This window comes from Argopecten irradians, chromosome 6 (genome assembly GCF_041381155.1).
Source record: "Argopecten irradians isolate NY chromosome 6, Ai_NY, whole genome shotgun sequence".
Classification (NCBI taxonomy): domain Eukaryota; kingdom Metazoa; phylum Mollusca; class Bivalvia; order Pectinida; family Pectinidae; genus Argopecten; species Argopecten irradians.
In genome coordinates this window covers 37,986,159-38,010,164 of record NC_091139.1, presented here as the reverse complement: position 1 = coordinate 38,010,164, position 24,006 = coordinate 37,986,159, and the positions used below count along the sequence as shown (strand labels likewise).

At 36.1% G+C, this 24,006-nt stretch overlaps 1 protein-coding gene across 1 annotated transcript; it reads left to right on the top strand.

The window, feature by feature from the left end:
• Positions 1-21: 21 nt before the first annotated feature.
• On the top strand, positions 22-23,434 carry LOC138325811 (putative Polycomb group protein ASXL2). The gene is made up of 12 exons (XM_069271731.1): positions 22-195; positions 1,846-1,928; positions 6,332-6,440; positions 7,021-7,120; positions 9,345-9,647; positions 12,362-12,519; positions 12,983-13,096; positions 16,677-16,786; positions 17,122-17,195; positions 17,336-17,412; positions 18,112-18,143; positions 18,542-23,434. Exons 1-12 carry the CDS (start codon positions 121-123, stop codon positions 20,799-20,801), a joined length of 3,495 nt encoding a protein of 1,164 aa, XP_069127832.1. The 5' UTR covers positions 22-120; the 3' UTR covers positions 20,802-23,434.
• The last annotated feature ends 572 nt before the right edge of the window (positions 23,435-24,006 follow it).

Here is a 24,006-nt window from a genome sequence, read left to right as displayed (position 1 = left end):
TATTGGATTTATCACGTGATTTTAACAAAAATGGCGCAGGATAGTTGGAGTCAGCTCTTTGTAAAGATATGACGACTAAATGTTTACACTTTTTAACCATAATTTGCACTTGGATGCACAATGCAAATCGATAACTCGAAAGACAAGCAACCGAAACGAAGGAAAAGTCGAACATGGGCCGAGGCAGCGAAGATTGTAAGTGTCAAGATGTGTCCTAAAGTCGACCGTCAACAACAGTTGTCCGATTTTGATATTGGATGGGCAACTGTCTGAGGCATTTTCCGTTCTAAAACAACTACGGATTCGTGATCTCCGTCGTACCACAACAAAACTATTGTGGACATTTTGATTGTGATGTTTAATATATCAAAATAATAATGAAATCGAAGCTGCTTTCCCGGATAATGTATCCATCAGGATTCAGTAAAAATGTACACAACAATCATCGGATATCATGATGCAAGCATCTTATGAATTGTTTTAAATGTGGTCCTTCAAGCGTGAGAAAACTCTACTTACATGTATTTTTTAATCCATATTCATGATAAATTTTGCATTTCGAAAAGGCGTTTACATCAGGGCATCCAGTGTACCCAGACTCTTGGGTTTGAAGCACATGTCTATGTTTCTCATAGGAATTTCGACTCTTCAGATTTCTGAGAAATGTTTGTTTGACTTCTGATTCTGCTATAAGTCATAGGTCAACTGGATGCTCTGTATGCAGATGTATTTTTTTTCCAAATTAATTTCAATTCGGATTGAATTCCAAACCAGTCATTATTATATGACTGAAGGCAAGGCCTAAAGGGCACAGCCAGATGTTTCAATAACCATGAATTATACACTGGTAAAAAGTTCAATTTACGGAAATGATGGAGCTGAATTTTCTGTATATTTTTCATTTATATATTCACACTTTACCCTTATGGGCCAAGTGGTCTTGACATATTACCACAAACCCTCCACCTCTGGGCAGCTAGTTCGAATCCCATGTGGGGCAGTTGCCAGATGCTGACTGCTGGCCACTGCTTTTTCACCGGGTACTCTGACTTTCCTCCACCAACAAATCTGGCATGTCCTTATATTTTACATGTCCCTGGCTGTTAATAGGACGTTAAACTAATAAAACCAAACCAAAACACTCTATCCTTGTCCCAAAACCCCCATTTGAGAAGGAAATCCACAGAAGAGATGGAAGAAATTATATTTCTGTAACAGATATTCCGTTTTTGGTTAGCCGATTATATTGGAATGTGGTCATTTAAAAATAAAATACAAAATTACAAAAGTATAATGTTGCATATATAGGTTTCCATATAGTTACAGTTACTTTGTTGCTTAATTTTTGTCCCTTTAATTGGCCTAGATCTTGGGTCATATCTGACAAATTTGACACATCCACAATACAGAGTTAGATCTATCCGGTATGCACAATGGTCATTGTGTAATGAAATATACCTATATATAGTATTATTAAGATTCTATTCGACCTACATTATTATTTCATTATAAGTAGCATGTCTAGATCTGAAATGTACCTGCAGCAGCCACCTGGTACATAAATGTTTGAAATAACTCACAACACACTTGAGAGGGGCACTTATTGGGTCAAATGCATTAGTTGTTTTTGACATGTCAAAAATGTAAAAATTCCAGCATTGATTTTAAAAAAAAGTCATTGTGAATAATGTCAAGGTATATATTTAGTTTACCCTGGTAATCATTTTAGAATTCGAAGAAAGAAAGTGTTCTAAAAGTTCTATCGACATATAGGGTCTAATATTGAAATGACAATCGTGAAGCTTGATTATGTTATGTAATTACATCTTCATTGTATTTCAATAGGTGTTGGAGAGAAATGCACAGGTTCCTATGAGCTATAAAGCTATTCTTCAAGCAATCCAAGATGATAACTTAAAGGATATAAGGTAAGGAAGCACATGATTTCATTGTTTTGTATTTTCTGCTACAGGTCATCAAGTTATATGCAAACTTAATCTGCATAATGTCTATAGCTAGCTGTAGGTACATGGTGGTATGCTAGCAGTGTTATTTTACCATAGCTAGTTTGATAAAGCACTTTGGTACTTACACTATATATAGCTATGATAAGTTGTACCTGAGATAGATTGATGTACACTATGATAAGTTTTACATGAGATAGATTGATGTACACTATGATAAGTTTTACATGAGCTAGATTGGTGTACACTATGATAAGTTTTACATGAGATAGATTGATGTACACTATGATAAGTTGTACCTGAGATAGATTGATGTACACTATGATAAGTTTTACATGAGATAGATTGATGTACACTATGATAAGTTTTACATGAGATAGATTGGTGTACACTATGATAAGTTTTACATGAGATAGATTGATGTACACTATGATAAGTTTTACATGAGATAGATTGATGTACACTATGATAAGTTTTACATGAGATAGATTGGTGTACACTATGATAAGTTTTACATGAGATAGATTGATGTTCACTATGATAAGTTTTACATGAGATAGATTGGTGTACACTATGATAAGTTTTACATGAGATAGATTGATGTACACTATGATAAGTTTTACATGAGATAGATTGATGTACACTATGATAAGTTTTACATGAGATAGATTGATGTACACTATGATAAGTTTTACACGAGATAGATTGGTGTACACTATGATAAGTTGTACGTGAGATAGATTGATGTACACTATGATAAGTTTTACATGAGATAGATTGATGTACACTATGATAAGTTTTACATGAGATAGATTGATGTACACTATGATAAGTTTTACATGAGATAGATTGGTGTACACTATGATAAGTTGTACATGAGATAGATTGATGTACACTATGATAAGTTTTACATGAGATAGATTGGTGTACACTATGATAAGTTTTACACGAGATAGATTGGTGTACACTATGATAAGTTTTACATGAGATAGATTGGTGTACACTATGATAAGTTTTACATGAGATAGATTGATGTACACTATGATAAGTTTTACACGAGATAGATTGGTGTACACTATGATAAGTTTTACATGAGCTAGATTGATGTACACTATGATAAGTTTTACATGAGATAGATTGATGTACACTATGATAAGTTTTACATGAGCTAGATTGGTGTACACTATGATAAGTTTTACATGAGATAGATTGATGTACACTATGATAAGTTTTACATGAGATAGATTGATGTACACTATGATAAGTTTTACATGAGATAGATTGATGTACACTATGATAAGTTTTACATGAGATAGATTGATGTACACTATGATAAGTTTTACATGAGATAGATTGATGTACACTATGATAAGTTTTACATGAGATAGATTGATGTACACTATGATAAGTTTTACATGAGATAGATTGATGTACACTATGATAAGTTTTACATGAGATAGATTGATGTACACTATGATAAGTTTTACATGAGATAGATTGATGTACACTATGATAAGTTTTACATGAGATAGATTGATGTACACTATGATGAGTTTTACATGAGATAGATTGATGTACACTAGATAAGTTTACTATGATTTAAGTTTTTACATGAGATAGATTGATTTACACTATGATAGTTTTACATGAGATATGAGATAGATTGATTTGTACACTATGATAAGTTTTACATGAGATAGATTGATGTACACTATGATGAGTTTTACATGAGATAGATTGATGTACACTATGATAAGTTTTACATGAGATAGACTGATGTACACTATGATAAGTTTTACATGAGATAGATTGATGTACACTATGATGAGTTTTACATGAGATAGATTGATGTACACTATGATAAGTTTTACATGAGATAGATTGATGTACACTATGATAAGTTTTACATGAGATAGATTGATGTACACTATGATAAGTTTTACATGAGATAGATTGATGTACACTATGATGAGTTTTACATGAGATAGATTGATGTACACTATGATAAGTTTTACATGAGCTAGATTGATGTACACTATGATGAGTTTTACATGAGATAGATTGATTTACACTATGATAAGTTTTACATGAGCTAGATTGATGAACACTATGATAAGTTTTACATGAGCTAGATTGATTTACACTATGATAAGTTTTACATGAGATAGATTGGTGTACACTATGATAAGTTTTACATGAGATAGATTGATTTACATTTAACTATGATAAGTTTTACATGAGATAGATTGGTGTACACTATGATAAGTTTTACATGAGATAGATTGATGTACACTATGATAAGTTTTTACACGAGATAGATTGGTGTACACTATGATAAGTTTTACTGAGATAGATTGATGTACACTATGATAAGTTTTACATGAGATAGATTGATGTACACTATGATAAGTTTTACATGAGATAGATTGATGTACACTATGATAAGTTTTACATGAGATAGATTGATTTACACTTAAGATAAGTTTTACATGAGATAGATTGGTGTACACTATGATAAGTTTTACATGAGATAGATTGATGTACACTATGATAAGTTTTACATGAGATAGATTGGTGTACACTATGATAAGTTTTACATGAGATAGATTGATGTACACTATGATAAGTTTTACACGAGATAGATTGGTGTACACTATGATAAGTTGTACGTGAGATAGATTGATGTACACTATGATAAGTTTTACATGAGATAGATTGATGTACACTATGATAAGTTTTACATGAGATAGATTGATGTACACTATGATAAGTTTTACATGAGATAGATTGATGTACACTATGATAAGTTTTACATGAGATAGATTGATGTACACTATGATAAGTTTTACACGAGATAGATTGGTGTACACTATGATAAGTTTTACACGAGATAGATTGGTGTACACTATGATAAGTTTTACATGAGATAGATTGGTGTACACTATGATAAGTTTTACATGAGATAGATTGATGTACACTATGATAAGTTTTACATGAGATAGATTGATGTACACTATGATAAGTTTTACATGAGATAGTTGAGATAAACTAGATTGATGTACACTATGATAAGTTGAGTTGTACATGAGATAGATTGATGTACACTATGATAAGTTTTACATGAGATAGATTGATGTACACTATTGATAAGTTTTACATGAGATAGATTGATGTACACTATGATAAGTTTTACATGAGATAGATTGATGTACACTATGATAAGTTTTACATGAGATAGATTGATGTACACTATGATGAGTTTTACATGAGATAGATTGATGTACACTATGATAAGTTTTACATGAGATAGATTGATTTACACTATGATAGGTTTTACATGAGATAGATTGATTTACACTATGATAAGTTTTACATGAGATAGATTGATGTACACTATGATGAGTTTTACATGAGATAGATTGATGTACACTATGATAAGTTTTACATGAGATAGATTGATGTACACTATGATAAGTTTTACATGAGATAGATTGATGTACACTATGATGAGTTTTACATGAGATAGATTGATGTACACTATGATAAGTTTTACGTGAGATAGATTGATGTACACTATGATAAGTTTTACATGAGATAGATTGATGTACACTATGATAAGTTTTACATGAGATAGATTGATGTACACTATGATAAGTTTTACATGAGATAGATTGATGTACACTATGATAAGTTTTACATGAGATAGATTGATGTACACTATGATAAGTTTTACATGAGATAGATTGATGTACACTATGATAAGTTGTACGTGAGATAGATTGATGTACATTATGATAAGTTTTACATGAGATAGATTGATGTACACTATGATAAGTTGTACGTGAGATAGATTGATGTACACTATAAGTTGTTCCTGCACTCGCAGGCAGCGTGGTCTACCTCTATTTGTGATGATATAGTATACTGTAAATGGCTCATCATACGCGAATTAGAGAGATTTGTGTTGGTTGAAGGAGACAGTTCTACATTACAGTATATTAAATCACTCTAAGGTCTACTCTTTGAGAAAATCTTGATTGGCATACCATACTCCGTGTATACATTAAAAAAATATCTTGGGTTAATCTTGGGGGGAAACATGCTAGCATGTACACCCAGAAACTTTTTTTTTTACACACTTCTTTACATTGATTATTAGTCGAGTTAAGGTACATTAGCCTCATTTCATGCTATTTGTACGTAACTGCTGCTTTACTTTAGGTCAAACTTGCTTAATCTATTTGTTAACACACTGCAAAGATTTCTTTCTGCTATCGTTGGCATTCAATGATTGATAACATATTCCACATTCAGTAAACACTTTAGAATTAATGACAATTTGATGATGTATGATGATTATCTTGTAGTGGGTCTGTGCCCTTGGCATGCCTCAACTCCTGTCTCCATACATACTCCAGAGGGAAGGACTCAGTCTTCTACAAAGTGGCTGGCCGATCGGGAGTGTATGGATTAATGGTAAGTAAACTTTAAAACTTTTAAGGTTTTAAAGTTTAATATTTTTTAATTTTTATGTGCAAAATCTTTAGGTGATGGATTGAATGTATATCAATAGACTTGCATATATAATTATGTTTGCACTACTGACCAACTATATATGCAACCAAACAAAGCACAGCTGATGTTGTTCAGTACATGTGACAACATGACTGCCAACAACTCATTTGGTGTCGTAATTATCAGACATTGTCACTTTACAATATTGTCATGGAGGCTATCATCTGTCCTGGATGAATGACATGTTTATTCAGTATGTAAATCTCTTGATATTTACTTAAAAATTGTTATCAAATGTAAATATAAGCTTTGAACTACAAGCAGTTGGCAATTATAGAATGACAAATGCCAGCCGGACAGCTGCAAATTCAAAATGCTGTTATATCCAGTTGGCATTCATCCTACCAAAATTGCTAACTGGAAGCAGAGCAATGCTTAAATGTCCAACATTGTGTGTTGTAGAATCAAAACTTAACTAGAATTAATGATATCAAAAACCTGCATATGAATAAATTTCTCTCTGAATGTTTGCCATGTTCAGGGAGATCGGCCGAGTGGATCCACTCTACATGAAGTACCAGAGGAGAATGACGATGATGATGGCAGGGACAGACCCTTCAAAGAACGTCGGAAAGAAAATGGTAATACCTTATTCCCATCGTTAAGTTTAGAACTGTATTACAGCGCTGTTACAATAAGCGTAGGTGTGACGGCCAGTCTAGTAGGTGGTTCGCTTGATTGGTAGCTAGTCAGGTTGCATGGTAGCTAGTCAGTTTGCCAACGACATTCAATAAGCTGTGTAAGCACGGCTCTCATTGGCTGTCGCTTCAATGTAGGGGCGGAGCTAAAACAGTTGGAAATGTCTGTCGTCGATTACTACATAAAATGATCGGCATCGTAAGCTTCATAATGTAAAAAGGTTACACAAATACATTTTAATTACCTCATGTATAGACTCTAAATCAGCGCTAATCAGTGAAGTACGTATGAAAAGAGCTACTGTTGTAGCGGAAAAGTCAATCAGAAATTGTATGGAAAAGAAATCACCTGCTTCTGACTAATTATAACTTTACCGCAAGGTGTGTGAAACCAAATCTGGTACAATGCACAACCGACCATTGTGTCTTGTCAAAATATATTCCGATAAAACCAGGCTTTGACACATACCTGGATGTTAGTAGGGGATACTATTCCAACTGTAGGCGTAGATTTTTTTAAATTGTCACCAGTATTTTATCAGAGAGATGCTTTTGAATCTAGTGTTGACAATTTCTCGGCTAAAATCAACCTAAATTTTGTAAACTACCGCTGCGCATGCGCCAACGTCCGAGAACATTACCTCGAATATGAATCAAATTTAATTATAAATATTTAGGCAATGCATTCAAACTCAAAGTCTACAACTAGAATAGCATCCCCTACTACATGTAACATCCAGGTATGTATCAAAACCGTGTTTGATCGGAATATATTCTGATAAGACGTAATCTATTGTCAGCCATACCTGATTTGTTTTTCCACACCAAACGGACCTTGCAGCGGAAAAGTCAGTCAGAAGGTACAACAGTAGTTAACGTTAGATTCGGCTGTGACATTACATGTAACATTAGAATGGATACAATAGATCTAAAACCAACACATTAATAAACATGATGAAAAGTTTGATCCATTGGAACGTTGGTAGATACATAACGTTACGCTACAGTATGACTACTCCCCGAAGTCGAGAGAAATGGCCAATAATTTATGAACAAAACATCCTCAAAACATTCACTTAATAAGTGAAACAAAACAATTACAAATTTTTAATACAGTGATTGAATGTATACATTGTAAAAAAATAAATAGTACACAACGTGATCAAACACATTGTACAACAGAGTCGGGTATGAACATCAAAGATCTGCTGGCTCCGCCTACTTCTCAATGTTGTCGGCGATCTTGTCAGTCAGGGGGCTATCAGTTGGGCTGCCGATGCTTTAGCCAATCAGTCCTTCGTTACATGCCACCAAAAATCTAATCTACTGCATCAGTTACCAGCCTACTAGATCAGCTACCAGCCAACGTGTCTATCGAGTTGATGAATGTAAACAGGAACACTGTTGTAACGGCGCTGTAAACTCTCATCACAAGCACTAACAGTAAGGTTGTTTTTTTGTTTGTTTTTTTTTGGGGGGGGGGGAGGGGGGGTTAGTACTATCACTATTACATTATTGTCTCTCTCTAATACATTTGGGGGGGGGAGGGGGGGTTAGTACTATCACTATTACATTATTGTCTCTCTCTAATACATTTGTGGATTTGTTGTGGAGTATTAACAGAAAGTTAATACATTTGTAAGTTAATACATTTGTAGATTTGTTGTGGAGTATCGACAGAAAGATAATACATTTGAAGATTTGTTGTGGAGTATCAACAGAAAGTTAATACATTTGAAGATTTGTAGTGGAGTATCAACAGAAAGTTAATACATTTGTGGATCTGCTTTGGAGTATTGACAGAAAGTTAATACATTTGTAGATTTGTAATGGAGTATCAACAGATAGTTAATACATTTGTAAGTTAATTAATACATTTGTAGATTTGTTGTGGAGTATCGACAGAAAATTAATACATTTGTAGATTTGTTGTGGAGTATCAACAGAAAGATAATACATTTGTAGATTTGTTGTGGAGTATCGACTGAAAGTTAATACATTTGTAGATTTGTTGTGGAGTATCGAGAGGAAGTTGATACATTTGTAGTGGAGTATCGACAGAAAGTTAAAAAAGTTTTGTTACAAAAGTAACAAAAAACTTCAAAGAAGACTCAAAGGCATTATACATACTTGAAAATCCTCAATATGATGTATTGTTTGGTTACAGTGATGTTTGTAAGCTTACCGTCGTGGGTAAAAACCATCCCGCCAACAGAAGACGATGATGATCAGTCCAATGGGGATGCTGACGAGGTAGTAGAGCCTTCCAACTCCAAGGAAAGCCACCATAGGTCTTCATCGTCTGGATCGTCCAGCACGAGTATATCTTCACATGTCAATCATACTTTGAGACGCAGCATGCGACAATCATTACGTCAGAAACAGAAGAAAAAACAAAATGATTACCCCAGAATCATCATCAAACCAATTCCACCCCCAGACAAAGAGAAAGAGGTCAAACCTGTCAAAGGTAGAATTTTGCTTCATTAAAATAAGTGATACTGGTTCAGTGTTTTAGATTGATTTCAAAATCTTTAGGACATTTTGAGTGTTTTAGATTGATTTCAAAATCTTTAGGACATTTTGAGGTTTTTACAAAATTTGGTTAGGATATTCTCTATTTGAATGATCCTAAGGATTTTCAAAAGCTTAGGGATATTTTGGAAGAGTGATGGCAAAATGGCCTAAATTTAGCCCCAATCTGAATCGCTGCTGGTTGAATTTTACTAAATGTTATAAATTGCCACAAATGTCACCGCACTTTTGATAACTTTTCTCATATTTTTTTCTGTGTTTACCTTTTCTTCTTTTTAGAAACCCCATTCACACTTTTTAGGTCATCTGACCCAAAGGGTCCGGATGACCTATACTCGTCATGTTTCGTCCGTCATCGTCTGCCGTGCGTTAACTTTTCACATTTTGAACTTCTTCTCAAGTTCTACCAGTGTGATTTGGCTGAAACTTGCATGAAATGATCCTAATATGGTCCCGACAAAGTGTTGTTATTTTTCTGGTCGACCCTAAATCCAAGATGGCTGTCACAGCCGCCATTTTGAAAACACATTTTGAACTTCTTCTCAAGTTCTACCGGTGAGGTTTGGCTGAAACTTGCATGAAATGATCCTGACATGGTCCCAACAAAGTGTTGTTATTTTTCCGGTCAATCCTAAATCCAAGATGGCCGTCACAGCTGCCATCTTGAAAACACATTTTGAACTTCTTCTCAAGTTCTACCGGTGAGGTTTGGCTGAAACTTGCATGAAATGATCCTAACATGGTCCCGACAAAGTGTTGTTATTTTTCGGGTCGATCCTAAATCCAAGATGGCCGCCACAACCGCCATCTTGAAAACACATTTTGAACTTCTTCTCAAGTTCTACCGGTGCGATTTGGCTGAAACTTGCATGAAATGATTCTAACATGGTCCCGACAAAGTGTTGTTATTTTTCGGGTTGATCCGAAATCCAAGATGGCTGCCACAGCCGCCATCTTGAAAACACATTTTGAACTTCTTCTCAAGTTCTACCGGTGAGGTTTGGCTGAAACTTGCATGAAATGATCCTGACATGGTCCAGACAAAGTGTTGTTATTTTTCGGGTCGATCCGAAATCCAAGATGGCTGCCACAGCCGCCATTTTGAAAACACATTTTGAACTTCTTCTCAAGTTCTACCGGTGAGGTTTGGCTGAAACTTGCATGAAATGATCCTGACATGGTCCAGACAAAGTGTTGTTATTTTTCCGGTCAATCCGAAATCCAAGATGGCCGTCACAGCTGCCATCTTGAAAACACATTTTGAACTTCTTCTCAAGTTCTACCGGTGAGGTTTGGCTGAAACTTGCATGAAATGATCCTAACATGGTCCCGACAAAGTGTTGTTATTTTTCGGGTCGATCCTAAATCCAAGATGGCCGCCACAACCGCCATCTTGAAAACACATTTTGAACTTCTTCTCAAGTTCTACCGGTGCGATTTGGCTGAAACTTGCATGAAATGATTCTAACATGGTCCCGACAAAGTGTTGTTATTTTTCGGGTTGATCCGAAATCCAAGATGGCTGCCACAACCGCCATCTTGAAAACACATTTTGAACTTCTTCTCAAGTTCTACCGGTGAGGTTTGGCTGAAACTTGCATGAAATGATCCTAACATGGTCCCGACAAAGTGTTGTTATTTTTCGGGTCGATCCTAAATCCAAGATGGCCGCCACAACCGCCATTTTGAAAACACATTTTGAACTTCTTCTCAAGTTCTACCGGTGCGATTTGGCTGAAACTTGCATGAAATGCCTCTAACATGGTCCCGACAAAGTGTTGTTATTTTTCGGGTTGATCCGAAATCCAAGATGGCTGCCACAACCGCCATCTTGAAAACACATTTTGAACTTCTTCTCAAGTTCTACCGGTGCGATTTGGCTGAAACTTGCATGAAATGATCCTGACATGGTCCCGACAAAGTGTTGTTATTTTTCGCGTCAATCGGAAGTCCAAGATTGGCACCACCGCCATCTTGAAAACACATTTTGCACTTCTTCTCAAGTTCTACCGGTGCGATTTGGCTGAAACTTGCATGAAATGATCCTGACATGGTCCTGACAAAGTGTTGTTATTTTTTGTGTAGATCTGAAATCCAAGATAGCCGCCACAGCCGCCATTTTGAAAACACATTTTGAACTTTTCTCAAGTTCTACCGGTGCCATTTGGCTGAAACTTGCATGAAATAATCCTGACATGGTCCCCGACAAAGTGTCGTTACATCTCTGGTTGATCCCAAATCGAAGATGGCTACCATGACACTATATCTAATTAATTTCCTATATGATTATTGCCAAGGTAGTCAGATGACCGTTAAAGCCCTTGGGCCTCTTGTTTGTGATATGTGATATTTTAAAATCTACATACTAAGCTTTTGAATACCCTTCGTTTATAATTGTTAGTCTTATCTACTTGGTAGAATTTTCACAAACTTAGCTAACAGAAATATGTACAGAAAGTACCATATTGATTTCTTTGATATTTAGTTCTATGATAACTTGTAATTATATATATAATCATTGTTATGAACGCACATAATGTACATATATAAGAGAGTATTTTTGAATGAGGACTTCACAATGAAAATCTTCACTTGTATTTTGTATTATTCTTTCATGTAATTTATTTCATACCATTCTGATTTGAACAGAGGTACCTACTGAAATGGAATCTGAAAACGATGGCAGTCTGCAGAATGGAGACAGTAAGTCAGACAGCTCAGACAGTGGGAAATCTCCAGCCCCGTCTTCTAAACGACCTCAAACTATGAGAGAGATACTCGCCGGTATTCCAGGCTTTAGTATGAAGGTAAATGCTCTACAAAAAATATCTAGTTATCATCATCAATAGTTTTCTTTCATTATCTGTTACCAGACCAGTATTGTCTTTCTTCTTGTCCTTATATTGGCTATCACTCATCATATTTCTGTGTTCATTTTTCTGCTGTCTGTGGCAGCTGTGACAGCAATACAAATACATGTTTTTCCAACTTTGTCAATGTTAAGTTTTGAGTTAAGCAATCTCTGAAGAAAAATTAGAGATAGTACTGACAAACTTGAATATGTATTGGCGGTATGATTTGGACTCATAACTTTGGGCGTGAACGGCAGATATGCAATTTGAAAGTATAAAAACCTACCATGATCACATTTTGTGTTGTGACATACATCATTGATAGCATTTCACATTTGTGTGGGATGCATTTTCCAATTTTCATGTACTTTGCACCAAAACTTTGTATTTTGTACTTTGTATTTGTCTTTCCTTATAGCCAAGGAGGAGGCCCCATAAGAAGTTAAGCCATGCTGCACAGATTGCCCAGACGAAGGAAGGCTGCATTGATTTGGAGACTCCAGACTCAATCCTGTGCAACACAAATTTGAAAGTATGTTTTTAGCTCAAAACCAGAAATTGACACCTTTTCTACTCTGTTTTGGTAAAATTGATATTGCGTGTGATCAGTGTCAGTTTCCCGGAGAAAAATTACAGTTTACATTGTCTCTGCCTTTGACAGGTATAGCTGAAGTAAATTCTTTGTCATCTAGAAAACTAATGATTCAATGTAGTTATTCAAATTATATGCTTGCATCACTGATGTTTATCAAAGCTAAAAGTCATATACTTTACGACCGTCCTGTCCTTTTGTACATGACATTGTGTCCACATGACAATCTCCTTCAATACTTACTGTCGTGTCGGTTTAACCGTTGACGATGACAGTGATGTACTTGCCACGCAACTTGTGCAATACCTATTGCATACTGGGTTACAATATAATGCTAAACTCAAGTTGATTGGTTGGTGGGCGTGGCTTATATTGTGTGATATGTGTGACCCACATGTGATAGATCTATCCTGAACTCATCAGGTATTACTGTACTCATAAGAACTAGATCTATCCTGAACTCATTGGGTATTACCATATTCATAAGAGCTGCAGGATGTATCCATACTTTCTATTCCCTGCAGTTTTTAGGTCATCTGACCCGAAGGGTCAGGATGACCTATAGTCATCATGTTTCGTCCGTCGTCGTCCGCCGTCCGCCGTCCGCCGTGCGTTAACTTTTCACATTTTCAACTTCTTCTCAAGTTCTACCAGTGCCATTTAGCTGAAACTTACATGAAATGATCCTGACATGGTCCCGACAAAGTGTTGTTATTTTTCGGGTCGATCCGAAATCCAAGATGGCCGCCACAGCCGCCATCTTGAAAACACATTTTGAACTTCTTCTTAAGTTCTACCAGTGCGATTTGGCTGAAACTTGCATGAAATGATCCTGACATGGTCCCGACAAAGTGTTGTTATTTTTTGGGTCGATCCGAAATCCAAGATGGCCGTCACAGCCGCCATCTTGAAAACACATTTTGAACTTCTTCTCAAGTTCTACCGGTGCGATTTGGCTGAAACTTGCATGAAATGATCCTGACATGGTCCCGACAAAGTGTTGTTATTTTTCGGGTCGATCCGAAATCCAAGATGGCCGCCACAGCCGCCATCTTGAAAACACATTTTGAACTTCTTCTCAAGTTCTACCAGTGTGATTTGGCTGAAACTTGCATGAAATGATCCTGACATGGTCCCAACAAAGTGTTGGTATTTTTTGGGTCGATCCGAAATCCAGGATGGCCGCCACAGCCGCCATCTTGAAAACACATTTTGAACTTCTTCTCAAGTTCTACCAGTGCGATTTGGCTGAAACTTGCATGAAATGATCCTGACATGGTCCCGACAAAGTGTTGTTATTTTTCGGGTCGATCCGAAATCCAAGATGGCCGCCACAGCCGCCATCTTGAAAACACATTTTGAACTTTTTCTCAAGTTCTACCAGTGCGATTTGGCTGAAACTTGCATGAAATGATCCTGACATGGTCCCGACAAAGTGTTGTTATTTTTCAGGTCGATTCGAAATCCAAGATGGCCGCCACAGCCGCCATCTTGAAAACACATTTTGAACTTCTTCTCAAGTTCTACCAGTGCGATTTGGCTGAAACTTGCATGAAATGATCCTGACATGGTCTCGACAAAGTGTTGTTATTTTTCGGGTCGATTCGAAATCCAAGATGGCCGCCACAGCCGCCATCTTGAAAACACATTTTGAACTTCTTCTCAAGTTCTACCAGTGCGATTTGGCTGAAACTTGCATGAAATGATCCTGACATGGTCCTGACAAAGTGTTGCTATTTTTTGGGTCGATCCGAAATCCAAGATGGCTGCCACAGCCGCCATCTTGAAAACACATTTTGAACTTCTTCTCAAGTTCTACCGGTGCGATTTGGCTGAAACTTGCATGAAATGATCCTGACATGGTCCCGACAAAGTGTTGTTATTTTTTCGGGTCGATCCGAAATCCAAGATGGCCGCTGCAGCCGCCATCTTGAAAACACATTTTGAACTTCTCAAGTTCTACTGATGCGATTTGGCTGAAACTTGCATGAAATGATCCCGACATGTTCGCGACAAAGTGTTGTTATTTTTTGGGTCAATCCAAAATCGAAGATGGCTACAATGACACTATATCTAATTAATTTCCTATATGTTAAGGCCCTTGGGCCTCTTGTTTGAAATAAAATTTGTTGAAAGAAATTGAAAATGATCCTGACATGGTCCTGACAAAGTGACACCATATATAATTAATTTAACTATTGCCAAGGTAGTCAGATGACCGTTAAGGCCCTTTGGGCCTCTTGTTACAACAGACATTTCTTCAAAGAAAGCTATGGCATTAAATGCGATAACATGGTTTTCATGAGCTGCTGTCCGTGTTTCAGCCAAGATAGACTGGATAACTTTTCGCGTCATCGCTAGCATAATTCACGGTACTGTACTGTACAGTAGGGAATGTGCATCACAAACGTTACTTCAAGAACAACGTAATGGCTGCCGCGAGGCCCGCCTCGCTGTAAGTTTACCTCTGTTTGTTTCTTTATCAATCAACTTCTTAAATATCAATGCTGTCTAAAGTACTTTTAATTCACTCCAGATTTATTGGCTGTTAATGGATTTCTTACAGAATGTGCCGTTTTTTCAAACATTCAAGGACGAACATCGTAGGCTCCTATATCTAACGTTGTTATCGTTAGGATTTATACGTGGAAATGCAGCAAATTGCCTCTAAATTCTAAAATGGCCGATGGAACCGTTTTCGCCGTACAAACATTCCACTCCAATAAATGGGTCATTATTTTATGACTGTTTATTCTATAAACTTAAGACTTTGTTGGTAATTTTGCTTGGTTTCCGATGAACAGGTGACTTGGTCAAATGTCCCCCCTGCAGTCACATTCTTTATAATCTTGTGATAACCTCCTCTCGTAACATCAGTTTTTTTACTAATTTCATGAAAAAAGATATCCTTTAGTTTATAATGAAGATCAAGTATTTCACGACGAAGTTTACCGTATTGCCTTTCAAACTCGAGAACATTATCAGATAAGCTCCGCCCACTCCTTCTATCACCTGACGTCGGGTAGGCTATCTAAACTCCAGACAATTGACAGAACCACTCGATCAGTTGATAATACTGTCGCTCAACATATCGAGGTATTGCATCATTTATTTTGTCATCGGTTAGACCGACACGACAGTAAGACTTGATGGAATTCAACAAGGCATTTTTTCAGGAACCAAAAGTAGGTCACTATAGGACTTTTGCCTGGCACCAGTTTTGATTGCCTGATAGTCTTAGGTCAAATTTAATGTGAATGGGAAGGACATTTTTGTCTCCCCTTCAATTTTGGTAGATTTTGATAATTTGTGGTGATGTCTACTTTTTAATAAACGTTTATCTAAATAAGATTGAACCGAGACTTGGTCAAGTTTTTGTTACTATCATAACTGTATTTTCTGACTGATAACATTGTACCTGTGTATAAGTAACAAAGGCCACTTTTTTTTTTTACACATTGTTTTCAGTATTTGCACACATATAAGTCACACTGGTTACATTATTTCTATTTTATTTCAGAATTTGATTGACAAAAGGATGTTCTCCAAACTACCAAGCCAGTACCAGTATAAACTTTTACATTTTTTACCGGAGTGTGACAGATATGTGGGGCAGGACAACACCCTAAGGTATGTTTGGGACCCTAGGGGTGGGGTAGGAATCCAAGGGCACTGTCATCAGGGACAAATAACAACGGGTATTGAGTAAATACTAATAGCAAAGTTAAAGAACTTTGAATGTCGCCACAATTTGAATTTAAAATATTTGACAGATTGTAAAATATTTGATGGATTGTAAAATATTTGACAGATTGTAAAATATTTGACAGATTGTCCCTTTATGTTCCATTAGGCCCTTTCTAACAGATGTAAGATTTCCAGTGTCACAAGATATGAACCGGAGCTTGACCTATTTTATTTATTAAATTGATATAAAGTCTTAACTTACACATGTCTTTTTTCAGGTTGAGTAGTACTGCATTGAACAATGAATTTTTCAATAAATCCTGTCAGGAATGGATTGAAAGGCTCTCACAGGGTAAGATTAACTAGTCGTTCACTTGAATGTAAGTTTGACATTAAAGAATTTAGGTTTATAGTTAAAATACGTCAAGGAATATTCTTCCCAAGAATGAATACTGAATTACTAGTTTAATATATATACTATATATCTTGCAGGAGAGTTTACACCAGAAAACCAAATGCGTATAAAACAGGAAGAGGAGAGAGAGCTAAGTAAACTGGATCCTTGGAAGGTAACAATTAATGAAATCTTCAGTACCTTTTCAAAATTATACTGGCATTACTGTGAGCAAACTTTTTTTTTAATGTGATTTACTTTAGCGATTTTCGCGATCCAAGTAAAATCATGAGGTTTATCTCAATGAATTAATATCTACATTATGTATTTATATTGAAAAAAAAAATTTCTGCAAATGTTATTCTTTGCGAACTTGTTTTGAAATGGAAATCTTGAAATTAAGTAGCCACCAAAGAAAGTTGGTATACAGTATTTATACAGTATGTTTATCTAGCTTAACAAATGAGAGACAGACCATGGTAATGTTTTACTAACAGTAACTGAATCCATACTATCAAACCTTTGTTACCAGAATGTTAGCAGATATTTTTGGTAGTTTAAATGCATGTTAACAGGTATTCTTTGTTACACTGTTTGCTTGTAAGAGCAACATATAAGCTTTCACATGCAATCAGTTCTTTCAAGTAGAAGTAATCATAAATTCATAGAACAAAACAACAAAATACCGTATCAAACCTGAGATTTATTGCAAAAAGAGGTTTTCAAGTCATTGCACACAGTTTTTCTTTTCATGTCAAAGCAATTCCTGTGAAGTGTCTATTGTTGATATGATAGAGATAATATTGATTGTTAGGTTCTATTTATGTACATTGTGAAAATATTTATGTGATATTATGATATTTTCTTTTTATAGGCAAAGCATTTTGAGGAAATATGGGGGAAAAGGTAAGGTTGATCACAATGAGATAAAAATATTAGTAAGTTATTAATTATCTAGTCACTAAATCAATATTCCAAATTTTCAGATCATTTTGATGGCTAATATTCATTGAGGAAATCAAGTTTATTAAATGCACTTCATTATCATTACACATTTCAGTAACAGCCAGGTTGTCCTGTCTTTTCATATTAAAGTGTTATCTGCCCTTGTTAGTGATGTCAAATATATTTAAAACATGCCATTTGTAAAAAAAAATTGTACCTGTCTCACCGTTTAGGTAGGGAATAAAAAAAGAAAAACTCCCTGCCTCATCAGATTTGAAAAAAATGGCCTGAGAAACTAATAATTAATTCTTGTTGGCTTCATGAGTTTGTTGTAATTTCTTCTTTTCCTGATGTTACAGGAGTGTTGAGTATGAGGTACCAAAAGCCGACCTTCCATCCCCGGTCACCCCAGCGTCTCCAGTGAAAACAAAACTAAAGAAAGCCACACTTGTGTCCACTATGTTAAAACAACGGTCAATTTTCCAAACTGTGGGAAGCTCTTCAGAAGGTGCTGGTCAAGGAGGACTATTGATGAAAGTGTCCACTGTCAAAAATGCAATCAGTAATAATGACCCACATAAAACCCTCAAGAGGTCTCTGTCTATGCCTGTAGACCCTGAAGGTCACCGTGTTCTCAACAGTGTTAGTCCAGCAAAACGTCAAAAGAACCCATCATTGTCTGAGGATGTTATTGTAGATGTTGTGTCGTCACCAGAAAAAACTGTTCCTCAAGTGGGCAGTCCTACTCGTGTGGTAGGGACAAAGCCTGTGAAATCAGTGACAATTGTTGAGCCGGCTGTGACAAAACATGTTTCTCTACTGAATGCTATCTCTACCTCACCACCTTCTGTACCTTCACACAGTCTGCATGCTACAACCCCGCCTAAGACAAGTACCAGTCTACAGGCCACACTGGTACACGCTTCCAGGTCCTCAGGAGGACCGACACCAGGCGTGGCAGTACGATCACCTCCGCAGACTCGTACGTTAGCACAGATTCGTGCCCAGAACACGAGAGGGCAGACAAGAACGCTTGCACAGATCAAAGCACAGACAAAAGCAAAACAACAACTGCGTGAACATTTGCATCAACAACAGCCAGAAACACAAGCCAAATTGCAAGCTCATCTTATTGCACGGGGTCGCATTCCTGCCAGTGCCATTTCTTCAGCAGGGAGTGCTACAGCGAGTAGGCACATGCCAAACATTATGATGCCAACCACTGGTCGACCGAAACAAGTCGTCAAGGTAGCTAATTCTGAAAATAAAGGAACATCTTCAGATGTAGGGTCAGATGGAGTCAATATGAAACGTTCATTAGAAATAATTCAGAAAGCTACCCAAGAGGGTGGTAAGGATAATGTAAATATAAAAAGGTCGATGGAGATTTGTCAGAAAGTGATGGGGAGGACACAAGCCACTATTGTTTCGCAGACAAATAACGGAATCTCTACTACTGTGACGGCTGACAATGCTAGTTCTACCCTCCCCAAAATACTGGGACATGCACAAAGTGGTGCTAAAGGAGTAGGTGTGACGGGACAGGGTCAGTTAAGTGCCTCAAAACTTCTGTTTTCCAATGTGACTGCCAGTAGCAGCACATCTAGTGAGCAAGCGTTGCAAGGACAATCGGTTAGCTCGCCTGTGATGGTAAACATAGCGAAAGTTCGGACAGTAGGAACTGGTGTGCAGGGTTTATCAAATGTTAATAATGAAACCTCGTTAGTACTGACATTACCCCAAAATACAGATCTCCGTTCTACAATATCACAGACTGCCACGGTACTAACACTGCCAGGATCGAATACCAAAGTGTTGCTCCCTGCCGGTATTCCATCCTCAGCAGTGACTACGTCTAGTATAGCTCAGATTCTCAATGCTCACCAAGCTGGGAATAACACCGTAAATATTCAACCCTCTCGTGCTGCGAGTGCTCCCCCACAGAACCTTCTCGTCAACTCCAACATACAGACTCTGGTGAGGTCTGCAAGTGCAGGCGGTCAAGTATCCATGGAAGGTGATGGAACAATAGTGACCCAAACCCCCACAGAACCTGTCAATCAGGAAGTGCGCGTAATTTCTCCAGATCAGGTGAATTTTTTATCCAAGATTGGCACTGCTACTGCTCCAGGTCGTAAAACGCCTCATACCACTGTGTTACCTCTGACCATGATAACACAATCTCGACCTGAGGCCACCGCTCCGTCCCCAAACAGCGGTGGCTCCGCGGGCCCCGGCAAGGTCTCCCCGGCCCAGCGTGTGAAAAAAATAGTAGTTTGCAGTGCCACGCAAATAGTGAATAACCCATATATTATTAAGAGTATTGAGGCACATGTGCAAAACAAGGCAAACAGTCAAGCTGCAGCGGCCGCTGCTGCTGCCAGCAGCCAAGCTAAAAAGGTTAATTCTAGTATAGCACCGCTTGTTTCTGTACAGTCAACAAGTAATAAACCTGTGGTCCTGTCCACTCCAGGACTACCCTCCACCATCGATAACGTGTCCAACAACTGTGCTTGTAGCCTGAAGGCTATGATCATGTGTAAAAAATGTGGGGCATTCTGTCATGACGATTGTATTGGACCCTCCAATCTTTGTGTTACTTGTTTGATAGCGACATAACAGTTGGAATATAATACAATTAACAGAGATTAGGCTGTATTACTATTGAAGTTGATGTAATCACAAAAAGTGGCTTCAGGTAATGATAAGTAATTCAAAACATTTATAAATGATACATACAGTATCATGTTTCACTTTCCAAATAACAAACACTTTATGAAAAATAAGCATGTTCATAGAGATATCATAACCAAACTGTCTTTTGAATCGATGTGAGGAAATATTTGATTCAATAATTAATATTTTTGAATTATTCTTCTGTGATGTTGAGATCATGACCACAAAACATGTTCTAAAATTGATATGAATTTTTGTTGTTGATTTAACAAATCAGTTATTTGAATTGTAAATCAAATGCTTTAATACTACCATATACTGTAAATCAAATGTTCATGACTATTACATGTTCAGTTTAAATTTATCTTACTAACTAGATAAAAATCTTAAGTTTTCTTAACTGAATAAAATCATTGTCATCAGATTTTGATTGATTATTAACATAATTTTCTCAGCATTAATGAAAATTATCCTGTTAAACTATAAGGAGAAATTAATTTTGTCAATAAATTTTTAACATATCAGATATTTAACTGTGTAATTATGACAAATAATACCAAATTATTAATGTATGTAGATTATATCTATGTTTCATCTGTGATCCTGTGAATCAATGCTCTGTCCTATTTGTAATTCCCATAATTACTCTGCTCTCTCTCTCTATTACTTTCTCTTAACTGGAAACTTTTCCCCTCCTAATTTTTCCCTGATGTTGATGCGATTGTTGATAATTGGAAAATACAATATTTGTATTTCTTTTATAATGAAATAGTGATAAAGTTATTATTAATTATGGCAAACCAATGGTTTATGTACCAATTCTACCTTGGACCCTCTAACTTTTGGTCACAAGTTAAAAACATATGTGGGGCATTTATCAGCTTCTGGCCTAGACTAAAAATCCCATCTAATGTACATGTGAATAAAATATGAATCACAATAATAGTAAATGATAAACTATAAAAGGTATAAGATATATTAAGTAACCCTTGCTTAGCCGCAAAATTGTATGCACAATCTGAAACCAAAAAGTAACAGCTTTTTTGCCAGATACCATTTATAATATTGTGAATGAAGTACATCACATGAAAAAAAACATATTTCAATACATAGTTCATTTTGAGGGGATAGCAATGCTGTTGAATGGGAAAAATAGGTGGAAGGGTTATGTAAAATATATTTGTCTTAGAAGTTGATATTTCAGTCATTTGTGCTATTTCATACACCAGGATAGATTTTATATTTAATATGTATTGTAATGTTATGTGAGAAAATGTAATGTTGTGATACAAAGATGCTTAGAAATTTCAATCGCTCTTTTGACATGTCATTTTTTCTTGAGCATGCTTTTACCAAAAGGTAAAAAACAGAAATATTATAACTGAAGAAACAATACATACATACTGTGGCTTCTAGGAGTATGGATTTCATTAAAATCAAACCCATATAGTCAAATAAGATGTTACTAGAATAAACATTGTAATTTTATAACGTACAACCAGTCATACATCTTTCAATCACTGTGTGTAATTTGTGTCTACAAAAGCATGAAATGAGTTATCTCTCTTAAAAAAGTGATAAGCTTCTAATGTTACATTTTTTCAGATCAAAGAGATATAGAGCATTAAAGTGAAGAATAGATGATATATGTATGTCTGGGAATTATCTTCAATATAGATATTTTATTTTTTTTCTTAATAAAGTTAAAAACTGCTAAAATTTCTGAAATCAGTATCCTATGAAGTTAAAGTGAACAGTCGGGCAAGGATGGCTAAAGTCGGTAAAAATGGTGTGAATGTATCCAGTATAATTTCTTATGAAATGGAAAAATAAAATCTCTCGTCAAAATCTGTCTGCGTACGAAGAAATTAATTTAAAGTATGGGAATTCTAAAACATCCTCCTAGCTCACTATGTTCGTGGTTACATTTCCACGCAGCCTCGCTTTCAATGCTTTCAACTTTCCTTTACATTAATGGTCAGAACTGGGAAACTAAGCAGAACTTGACCGTGGTATTAATATGTGAGAACTTTTGGAAGGCCAATGAACGCATTTAGACTGGTTTTCTATGACCGACTATTCACTTTAATAGCAACAAAAAAAAGTTAGCAAAATAATTTTTTTTAGAAATCATGAAATTTAATATTTCTAACTCTGTTATGCATTTGATGAACACATCATGGGTGGGAAGTTCTGAATGATCTTGATACTCGTTGCAATGAAGTATATAACATTGTATATCAAAATTTTGTTTATCTATGTGTAACATCATTATGCACATCATGAAATATGGTCTATTGATGCAAAGTTGTAATTTTTGAGTCCAGAGATATTGAGATAAATGTTGAGGTGTTATGTGGAATGCTTTGAGTGTATGTTTCTGCTACCTGATGATGAAAGTAAAGTAAAAGTCTTGATAGTCTCAACATGATTCAGTCTACCTCAACACGAGAGAGTCTACATGATTGAGACAAAACGTGACAGATTGTATTTTCAGATTAACATTTTATGTATGTGTAGTTGAATATTTGCAGTTTAACATTGACTGTTTTATTAAGTAAATGTACAGAATAAGATTGACTGGTGTTGTTTTATTTTATCAGGGTGCAGTCAGAAGCTGATATTTTCTTGACCTTGTTTAAAGGAAATGCCAGCTTCTGACTCATTTACTGAACCGCCAACACTTTTAATAGGTGGTATGGCTTTTGAGGAAAGGTCTTTAATTTTTCTTGGTTCACCTGCCTGAGGGGCAAGTAAACTTATGCCTTGGTGGGGCATCTGTCGTCTGTCCACTTCTACGAAAATACTGAATGGTCTAGAGACTGGATATTGGGCCTGTAGCATGCTAGAATACCAAGTTTGTTTAGGTGAATTAATGACTTTGATCTGCATTTAAGATGAAATGGGCTAAAATATTTAGATAATTTGTTGTCCATAACTAAGAGGCCTAGAGACCTGAAATAAGGCCTGTGACATATATATACATGCTGGACTAAAGTGTTACCTACAGATGAATGACTTTGACTTTTACTAAAGGTCAAATACATGTAGGCTAAAATATTTCAAACAATTTTGTCAATAACTTAAGAGGTATAAATTTCTGATATCGGATTTGTGGCATGCTGGGATTAAGGGCTTCCAAGTTTAT

Excerpts from the sequence above, each read along its gene's own strand:
- LOC138325811 (XM_069271731.1), top strand. The coding sequence starts at position 121 with ATGCAAATCGATAACTCGAAAGACAAGCAACCGAAACGAAGGAAAAGT. Across the intron at positions 196-1,845 it reads GGGCCGAGGCAGCGAAGATT|GTGTTGGAGAGAAATGCACA; the intron begins GTAAGTGTCAAG and ends GTATTTCAATAG. Across the intron at positions 12,520-12,982 it reads TTCCAGGCTTTAGTATGAAG|CCAAGGAGGAGGCCCCATAA; the intron begins GTAAATGCTCTA and ends CTTTCCTTATAG.